Here is a 9,937-nt window from a genome sequence, read left to right as displayed (position 1 = left end):
CGGGCTAGCTTGACATAGCGGGCTAGCTTGACATAGCGGGCTAGCTTGACATAGCGGGCTAGCTTGACATAGCGTGCTAGCTTGACATAGCGTGCTAGCTTGACATACAACAATCAAACAAATCAACAATACAACACAATATAATAATCATAAAACTGTCTCCGTCTGTTCAGTACAAACCACCCACAATATCCTTCTTTAAAAAAGTGATGATGTCACACAGACCTCCTCTCCTCCTCTCCTCCTTAGCGACCATGTTCATCATTATTTCAACATTTTTGTCTGCCTCAGCACCCCCCAAACATCACCCATATACTGTACACACACGCTCACACACTCACACGCTCACACACACACACACACACACTCAAACGCTCACACCCTTACACGCTCACACACTCACACACACACACACACACTCAGACACACACGCTCACACCCTTACACGCTCACACACTCACACACACACACACACACACACACACACTCAGACACACACGCTCACACCATTACACGCTCACACACTCACACACACACACACACACACACACACTCACACACACACACACACACTCAGACACACACAAAACCACCTGGCCGAGCACTTTACTTATTCAGTAAAGAGGGGGCGTCGAGGCTGGGAGCTATCTATAATTCATATCCCAGAATGCATTGGGTGACGTATTTGGGGATGTTTCCCTGGCCAGCAGTCTGAAGAGATCAGTGTCAGATCTGGGACACACTGTATCATAGGAGATAGCTAGCATTAGCCTTCGTGTGTGTGTGTGTGTGTGTGTGCGTGTGTGTGTGTGTGTGTGTGTGTGTGTGTGTGTGTGTGTGTGTGTGTGTGTGTGCGTGTGCGTGCGTGTGTGTGTGTCTCTCTGTGTGTGTGTGTGTGTGTGTGTGTGTGTGTGTGTGTGTGTGCGCGTCTCTCGTCTCTCTCTATGTGTGTGTGTGTGTGTGTGTGTGTGTGTGTGTGTGTGTAGACAGTGTATAGGTACTTAGCCAGAGTGCTAAGCCTGTGACTGTTGGGCTGCGTGCAAGAAGCTGTTGTGTAATGAGGGGAGTGAGTGTGTGTGTGTGTGTGTGTGTGTGTGTGTGTGTGTGTGTGTGTGTGTGTGTGTGTGTGTGTGTGTGTGTGTGTGTGTGTAGGAGATGTTGTTTTCATACCAGATACTACGTTTTAATACAAAGGCCTTCCAAAGAACACTACATTTTGAGTGATTCCCCTGCTCATATCATATTCATTTCGAGATATGATATGTTTCAATGACTATTTAGAGAATTCTGGTATGATGACATAGTTTGTTTTTCTGTGTGGGCTGTGTTCATCAAATAGCGATTTACCTCAGAAACAGAGCAGAGGAACCTGGTGACAAGTCATCAGTGAGGAAACTCCAAACACTGTTGTTACCACAGTGGCCCCTATGTCCTGTTTCATCTCTCTCTTTCTAGTTCACTCACACACGCGCGCGCACACGCACACACACACAAACACACACACACACAGTTACGTGCATACGCACACACACACACACACAAACACACACACACACACACTTACGTGCATACGCACGCATGCACACATACATTCTCTCTAACTCACTCACTCTCTCTGTCTCTCTCTCTCTCTCTCTCTCTCTCTCTCTTACATTTTACATTTTACATTTTACATTTTAGACATTTAGCAGACGCCTTTATCCAAAGCGACTTACAACAAATACATTTGTCTAAAGTAAGTAAATCATCTATCCATCAGTCATCCTAAGAAAAACAAATCTATGCTAGGACCAGGTGCTATTGGCAGTCACAATGCAATATATTTTTCTATTCATACACTCAGACACCAAACACCCTCCCTCTCACTCTCTTTGGGAAATCCTCTCTCTCTCATTGTTCGCCCTCTCTCTCTCTCTCTCTCTCTCTCTCTCTCTCTCTCTCTCTCTCTGTCTTAGTCACTCACTTCCGACCTCACTTTTCAAACTGATACTGTGAGGTATGACAGAGCAGAGAACATGGCCTCCTGGCGCAGTCGCAGTCGCACCAGGTCCAATGTGAAAGTGAAAGGGGAGTGAGAAACTGGGACTGGAAGAACCGACCGAACGGCCCACGCATACCAACACATTCAACACTAGAAAGCCATTAGAAGAAGCTCATGTTTTCTCACCTTCAGTTTGTACTGGAGGGAGAGAATGAGAGACAGGAGAGAGAGGAGGAAGAGAAAAGAAGGGAGGGAGAGGATGTGAGATGGAGAGAGAGGGATAGAGAAGAGAAGGAGGGGGAGAGAGAGAGATTAGGGGTTCTAGGTAGCGTAGGGGGATAAGAATTCGGTAAACATAAGGGAAGTGAGTCTGAGAAAAGCCCATGATGCTTTGTGATTCACTGATTAAATGTCAAACCAGCCTATTGCAGCTCAGGGAGAGAGAGGGAGAGTTGGAGGAGGGGAGGAGCGAGAGAGAAAGAAAGAAAGAAAGGAGTGAAGAGATTGTGAGAAAGAGGAAGAGAAAGTGAAAATCTGAAACATTAGTGACATCAGCGCAATTGTTCGCCTGCCAGTCAATTGACAAAAACAAACAACAAACAATTCTAAAGAGAATGTCAGGTGCCCCAAGAAGAACAAAATAACACGCTTTATTCAGAAAAAGAAACTCACTAAGCACACTTCTATTCGTGCAAAACTCCACCATGATTGTAATGGACTGAGCGAAACGTTGGTTTGTCTAATCCATCAAAATGATGACGGAGAGTTGCAAGTAAGTGCAAGTGTGATGGAGCTTATTTGCTTTGAAAGTATCCAAAAACCAACATTAGCAAACAAAAATTATTTTAAACATGTTCACTGGGAGAGGTATGGTGGTTCTTATTGCTAGGTACAGTAGATAGGGGACTGCCCTTGTTCTTGGGTCACTGGAATTCCAGTTTAAAGATTGCATTGTACACACACACACACACACACACACACACACACACACCCCTGTACCCCTCCAAGATGTCTCAAGTCGATGGCTGTGTGACTAAGGATTTGCTAGGCTGACCCCTGCTGGAGAGATTGGGTTGTCCACCCATGTGGAGTGCCATAATGACTCGAATATTCTATTCCTACTAAATTTGCTGACGTGACATCTAACCGTTGACCATGTGTGTGTGTTTCTAACCGCTGGCGCGTGTGTGTGTGTGTGTATGTGTGTGTGTGTGTGTGTGTGTGTGTGTGTGTGTGTGTGTCTCCATAGCTGCCACACATGCCCCACATCAGCGAGTGTCTGATGAAAAGGAGCCTGAAGCCCACTGACCTGAGGGACATGATGCTGGGACAGCTCCAGGTCATCGTCAACGACCTGCACTCCCAGATAGAGAGTGAGTATCTCACACACACACACACACACACACACACACACACACAGACACACACACACTGACAAACAAACACACACACACACTGGATTAAGGACTACTCAGTTTCGTTTCCCACCATACTGTCCATCAGGGGACTTGGGTATGCTATGGTACTTTTAGTGTAGAATGTATATGAGTGCTGAACTGAAATGCATTATGAATAATCTCTCTCATAAAGAAAGCTCCAAAATCCCCATGAGAAATAAGACGTTTTCAGAATCGTGCCGCTTTTCTGGCGCGTCTTAAGAAAATGCCCCCGTCTGCTTGTGTTGTGTGTTGCTGTGACGTTCTTGTAATGTTGCTATGACATTCTTGTAACGTTGCTATGACGTTCTTGTAACGTTGCTATGACGTTCCTGTGATGTTGTTGTAACGTTCCTGTGATGTTGTTGTAACGTTGCTGTGATGTTGTTGTAACGTTGCTGTGATGTTGTTGTAACGGTACTGTGACGTTGCTGTGATGTTGTTGTAGCGGTGCTGTGACGTTGCTGTGATGTTGTCCTCCCCAGGTCTGAATGAGGAGCTGGTGCAGCTGCTGCTGATCCGGGATGAACTGCACATGGAGCAGGACGCCATGCTGGTGGACATAGAGGACCTCACCAGGTGGGGGGCACCGTCCGATGTTCAGGGACTGTGTGTGTGTATGTGTGTGTGTGTGTGTGTTTTCCCAGTTGAGTGGTTGTCAGTAATCTTACAGGATGTGGCAATGAGTAACTGTCTGCCCTTTCTCTCTCTCTCTCTCTCTCCTCCACTCAATGACTGACACTTTCCTTACTCTCACTCACTATCAGTCACTCATTCGTTTTTCCTCTCTCTCCCTCCCTCCCTCTCCCCCTCTCTCTCTCACTCTCTCTCTCTCTCCCTCCCTCTCCCTCTCTCTCTCTCTCTCTCTCTCTCTCACCCCACTTCTTTGCCATTGCCGTTTTGTACTGAGACGTTCCCTCAGAGAAGCGTACTGACAAACTGTACACAGTGAGAAGTGAGATCTTCAGTGGAAAGCTAGATTGGGAAAGAATGGGAAAGTTATGATGACCTCAGGTTCCGTAGGCCAGGGAATAATTGGGGAATTCTGAATCGAATCCGGCCCGTGTCCTGCTGACATACCCTTTATTCCAAAAAACGGGTCCTTTTCTAAACTCTTGTTTTTCACTCAGGCACGCCGAGAGCCAGCAGAAACACATGGCGGAGAAGACCCCATCCAAATGAGACGTCCCGCACCACTCCGCCCTGCCCAAACCAAACTCATCCCCCCCACCACTCCCCCCCTACCCACCGCCAACCCCCCCACCCCCCCTCGTGCCCCGACCCACCCAGCCCTGGCCCCGATCCATGTCTCTCGCTGCTCCCCTCTCCCCCTGCCTCCCCCCACTCCCTCCCCCTGCCTCCCCCCTCTCCCTCCCCCTGCCCCCTGCCCCCCCCCCCCTCCCCATGGTGGCAGCAGCAGCACAGAGGAAGGCCACCCTTTCATTTGCTTCTGTGGTGTTCCCAGCATTAAGGACAGAGGAGCACTTCCTGCTTCCTGGGAGAAGAGGAAACTTGATTGTGTGTTGTCATGGATACTGTCCCCCGGCTTCCTGTGCAGTGATCGGCCTTGCTTTGCTATTGTTTATTTTTAACTTTCTACATTCGCCACTAAATTATAACTGTCAAATACAAAAATGGTGGAGAAAAATAAATAAAATAATAGTGAGAAATTAGTAGAAAGTCAGTTATGAGAGAAAAAAAAAAGAAACAACATTGTATAAAACTATGAAAACTAACTTCTTCAGACCATTTTTAAGTTGGACGGTAATTTTAAAGTATTTCAAAGTCAACCTGTTTTTATTCTGCACAAATGGTAGTTTTCAACTGAGAAGAAACGTTTATTTGAAGGTGCTTAACGAGTGGAAAGGAAACATGCCTGCCTTGTAGTGGAGTCGTAGTTTTTGGTAATACGTTCACTCTAATCGCTCTTCAACATTTTGTGAATGTTGATTTTCTGACACGAGTCATTTTAAATGAATAAGTGTGTTAATATCATTTTCATCCTATTGTATTCAGAATCTTTATTTGAGGGAAGAAATGTTTATGTACAGATATGTAAGATAAAAAATAAACTTTGTTTCATACGTTGTGGTTTGGTGTACAGTTTTTCAGAGATATGTACACACGTTCATTTAGATTGTTGTGAAATTCCAGTCTCTGTTGAGTCACACAGTAGGTTCTGAACAGCGGTGAACTGAGCAACAATTCAGAATAATACACTACAGCATGGATTGTATTGTACCTTGGCCATTTCCGAAATTCCCGAAAACTTTACGAAAAGTATCTACTACATACTAACCATACTACATACTATTTAGAACCTACTATTTCCTATTTGAAACTCCCATTGGATTATGTAGCATTGCCTCTATTAGAAATATTACCGTTAAAATGGCCATGACATTGCCAACTTTTGCCAAGCAAAATTACCCCCTTGATAGTAACTGCAAGCACAAGAGAGAAAGTCATATCACGTCCCGTCTCCTAACTTAAACCAACGTGGGCACCCCCCATGTGTATTGAAAATATCTATATTTCTCTAATTGTGTTGTCTAGAAGTTGAGCGTCATTAGAACGCTAATTCTAGTAATATCTGACTAAATAGTAGGTTTTGCTCAGAAGTGTCATTATTTGTGGGTCCCTAACTTCAAAGGAATGACTGCTTATGATGGAGAGTGACCAGGGAACTCCCGGTGTCTTGAGATCGTTAGTCCTGCGAACAGAAAAGGTGAGAGAATGAGTGTATTTTAGTCTGTGTCAGAGCTTCATATTCTGTTTGAGTCTGATTTGTGTTGTCTTGGCTCTCGGCCAAATCGAAACGAGGGTTTTGTGGTTTATTTCAGTTTCACACTTCAAGATACGCACACGACGAAGGGAACTCCCGGTCAGGACAATATAAGCAGGATCAGATAACTCAGACATGACACACACACACACACCTATCGGTTTACTGATCTACACTCAGAATATCAGAACACAGTCAGATATATCAGAATGCAGCCAAACTTTAATTTATGTGAGTATTATTCAACGGGTTAGCACGCAACAGCTTTTCCGATACTTTACAGTTGCCTAGTTTTCTTATTTTACATGTATAGTTTATATGTGTTGATCTTCATAAACAGTCAATACAAGGCTATTGATGCAAAACATGTTTTTTGTTCTGAAAATGCTTATTTTCGTGGTTGTTTTATCATATATCTGATAGATTGTGATCTATTGGTAGTTTGAGTCAGAGAGTGATGATGATGATGATAATTATTAAAACATTATTATGTTTTATCTTTTCTCCACCTGCAGACTTCGCCGGTTGTGCGCTGCTGCTCGCGCTGTCCGTGAGCGTCTCCATCGGAACCCCGGTGTGCCCGAAACCCAGCCTAGACACCGAGAAGTGGGAGAAGCTCCTAAATCATGTCGGCGAGCTCCTGCAGGATGTTAGTACCGATTTTATAATAACCTTGGATTGCGATAACTCTCACTCTCTCTCACCCACTCTCTCTCTCTCACCCACTCTCTCTCTCTCTCTCTCCCTCACCCACTCTCTCTCCCCCCCCCCCCCCCTCTCTCTCTCTCTCTCTCTCTCTCTCTCTCTCTCTCTCTCTCTGCCTTTCTCTCTCTCAAAGTTTGCTGCTTACATATCCACTCATTTCATGTATTTCGTCTGTCCCTTTAGAAAGTGCTGTTGAAGGGACATTTTGAGTGCTCGAAGCAGGAGGTGGAGTTGAGCAGCAAGACTAAGACAGTTTCAGCCTGCGAGCCAAACACGGAAGTGTCGGGGCAGGTAACAAGTATAGTCTGTTCCCTACACTTTACTGGCCTACCTCAATGTTCCGTGTCAAAGGTGGACGTGAATGAATTAACAACAGGCTATATTAGAAAGCAATACATGCCACCATGACCGAGCTGTAGACTAACTTACGTTATTTATTTCTGCATCTCCACAGGACTCAAGATGCTCGGGTCAACGAAACACCACGTTCAGCGAGGTAACAATATGCGCTTTTTATAGACTCTACGAAAAGATAAGTCGCTAAGATTTTATGGAGACTATGGACTGTACTTCCTCCGGTTTGTTCAGTGATCCAACACCTTTGTGGTCCCTCCCGTACAGAGCGAGTGTCTGGGGAACATCCAGGCCGACCTAGAACACTACATCACCATGCTGAAGATCTACCAGAAGAAACACACAGACGCCGACTCCATACTCAGCACTACCGTGAAGATCATCCAGGATCTACTGGTGTGTGTGTGTGTGTGTGTGTGTGTGTGTGTGTGTGTGTGTGTGTGTGTGTGTACTAGAGAGAGAGAGAGAGAGAGTGTGTGTGTGTGTGTGTGTACTGTATGTGCGTATGTACAGTGTAAGAGAGAGAGAGAGAGAGTGTGTGTGTGCGTGTGCGTGTGCGCGCGCGTAATGTTGTCATGCTGTTTAAATCGCTTTTTTTAATCTCTTTTTGACAACAAATTGTTCTTTGTTCTGAACAGAATTGTCCACTGTCATCAACGCAAGGCAATGCTCAGGCACAGGTAAGAGTTAGACGACTTTATAAATGCTATCTTTGTGCTGCAACCGTTCCTTCCTCGAATTTTCCTTTTTTTCTCTTCATTCCGTTGTTAAAGAGAGAGAGGGGGGAGGGTTGGGGCAGGGGGGAAAAGGGACTAGAAATGAACTACAAATAGAACTACAATTATCTTTTTCAAAGCTGACACCCCCCCCCCCCCCCAAAAAAAAAAGCTAGAGAGAGAACATCTTCAAGTCATGCTCATAGGTATGAGCTCATAGGTATTTTTTATCCCTTTTGCCCTACAGGACAGCGCCTCCCAGTGGTCAGGTGAAGCCTTCGGTGACCGGGTACACCTCTGTAAGGTTCTGAAGGGCTTCCAGGCCCGGGTCATAACCATCAACAGAGCTGTCAGTTACATCACCTCAGGAGACCACAAGAAGTAGGCCTTCATCATCATCATCATCGCCATCATCATCACCACCGTCACAGTTTTCATCAGTGACTAGAAGACAATCTACATCAATCATCATCATCATCATCATCATCAACTACTTTGTCACCAATTATCACCTCAAGCAAGTCGTGCACTACCCTGAGTCTGAACCAGCCTTCTACGTTCTGTACTAGACACCTCTGGTTTAAAGAGTTGTCAGTGTGTACATGCAGCTGAGCAAAGGTCAGACATTGCTGTTACTAAACTGCACTGGCTCAGTAAGAGCCGTATGACTATCATGTAAGTGCAAAGCTAATCAGTGGAGATCATGTTGGTTAATCTATTTATTATCTATTTATTTATCTATATATTTATTGATAAATTCCTTTATTTAGGGATTTTGATTTATTTATTATTTTATTGATTTATTTGATGCGTGGAAAGTGTTTGTGATGTTATTTATTGGTATACTTATAATAAATTATTTATTGCAATATTACTGCGACTGACTCTGTGTTTATTTCATACGATAAATATATGGAGTATCAGTGAAATATCAGTTCCTGGTTCAAAGAGGATTTTTCAAGCAATATCATTGAAACAAAGAAAAAAACAGACATCTTAAAAAAGTTGTTTTATTCAGTCAAAGATTTGCAAATTTAAACATCATACCCAGAGCCCTGAGAAAGGGTCATACCTGAGGGTTTAACATTACACAAGTGCAACATGAAAGTAGTGGAATGTTCATAGTGGAATTCCCCAGACAGAGAAGATAATTTCTCCCAACATAAACGTTCTTTCACACTTACACGACATCAAATGCCCTATATACTGTACACTCTTTACATAATCCTCTACTTCCCACAGGTCATCCTTACTCTCCCAAGTCTTCCAAGCATTCCTGGATTTGAGTAAAGGTAGTGCACAACTCACCCAATCAGAGGGTGCTTTGGAAATGACTTAAATATCCCTTTTTTAATGAAACTACGAAATGACCCTTTTTGAAACTACTAAATGATGGCCTTTTCCACAGGCAGCTTACAATATGTGGTTTTTCAAGGCATGATTGTTCGAAAATACAGTATGGAAGAGGAGTTTTTCTACTCTAATAGGAAATTACTGCTACTAGCTGCCTCATAGTGTCTGGAAGTTTTTGGTTATTTTCAAGAAATAAAGGGTTGTGTGTGTGTGTTTCAAATTTTGTGTGTGTGTGTGTGTGTGTGTGTGTGTGTGTGTGTGTGTGTGTGTGTGTGTGTGCTTTCCAGTCTAAGGATTGAAGCAAAAGGTTAACATTATCAAGCCTTTCTCTAAGACACCTATTTCAGTTTCATAAACTACATTTTCAAGCATAACACACTTAAACAAAGCTGTACAAAAATAGAAAAACAATCATAAAAAAAAATGGTTTTACTGGTAATACAGTAGAAAACCAATAGCTAACCTGCTTGTGCAGTTGGTCCATTTCAATAGTGGAAATACCTTGTTTGCAAGCACAAAATATAAAACAAATCAACAAAATATACAAATATTTAGAAAACTCTTTTTTTGCAGTTTACACATTCACTGCAGCACCGTGTCTGTAACA

At 43.8% G+C, this 9,937-nt stretch overlaps 2 protein-coding genes across 5 annotated transcripts in view; both read left to right on the top strand.

Annotated features, from left to right (window-relative positions):
• schip1 (schwannomin interacting protein 1) overlaps window positions 1-5,501 on the top strand; it is a 43,403-nt gene extending 37,902 nt beyond the window's left edge. For all 4 annotated transcript variants that reach the window (XM_083680044.1, XM_083680047.1, XM_083680045.1 and 1 more), the window contains 3 exons: window positions 3,231-3,354; window positions 3,903-3,996; window positions 4,548-5,501. In XM_083680044.1, coding sequence (XP_083536170.1) covers window positions 3,231-3,354; window positions 3,903-3,996; window positions 4,548-4,599 — 270 coding nt within the window. In that variant the 3' untranslated portion in view covers window positions 4,600-5,501. The remainder of the gene's footprint in view (window positions 1-3,230; window positions 3,355-3,902; window positions 3,997-4,547) is intronic.
• Window positions 5,502-6,085: 584 nt separating this feature from the next.
• il12a (interleukin 12a) lies at window positions 6,086-9,642 on the top strand (the record flags this gene model as incomplete). The annotated part of the gene is made up of 7 exons (XM_083680608.1): window positions 6,086-6,092; window positions 6,718-6,851; window positions 7,091-7,258; window positions 7,362-7,403; window positions 7,529-7,657; window positions 7,900-7,941; window positions 8,225-9,642. The coding sequence occupies 7 exons, from the start codon at window positions 6,086-6,088 to the stop codon at window positions 8,360-8,362; spliced, it is 660 nt and encodes a 219-aa protein (XP_083536734.1). The 3' UTR covers window positions 8,363-9,642.
• Window positions 9,643-9,937: the final 295 nt, after the last annotated feature.

This window comes from Argentina silus (assembly GCF_951799395.1).
Source record: "Argentina silus genome assembly, chromosome: 11".
Classification (NCBI taxonomy): Eukaryota; Metazoa; Chordata; class Actinopteri; order Argentiniformes; family Argentinidae; genus Argentina; species Argentina silus.
Note: the sequence above shows the minus strand (reverse complement) of the source record. Positions and strands in the feature narration are given on the sequence as shown.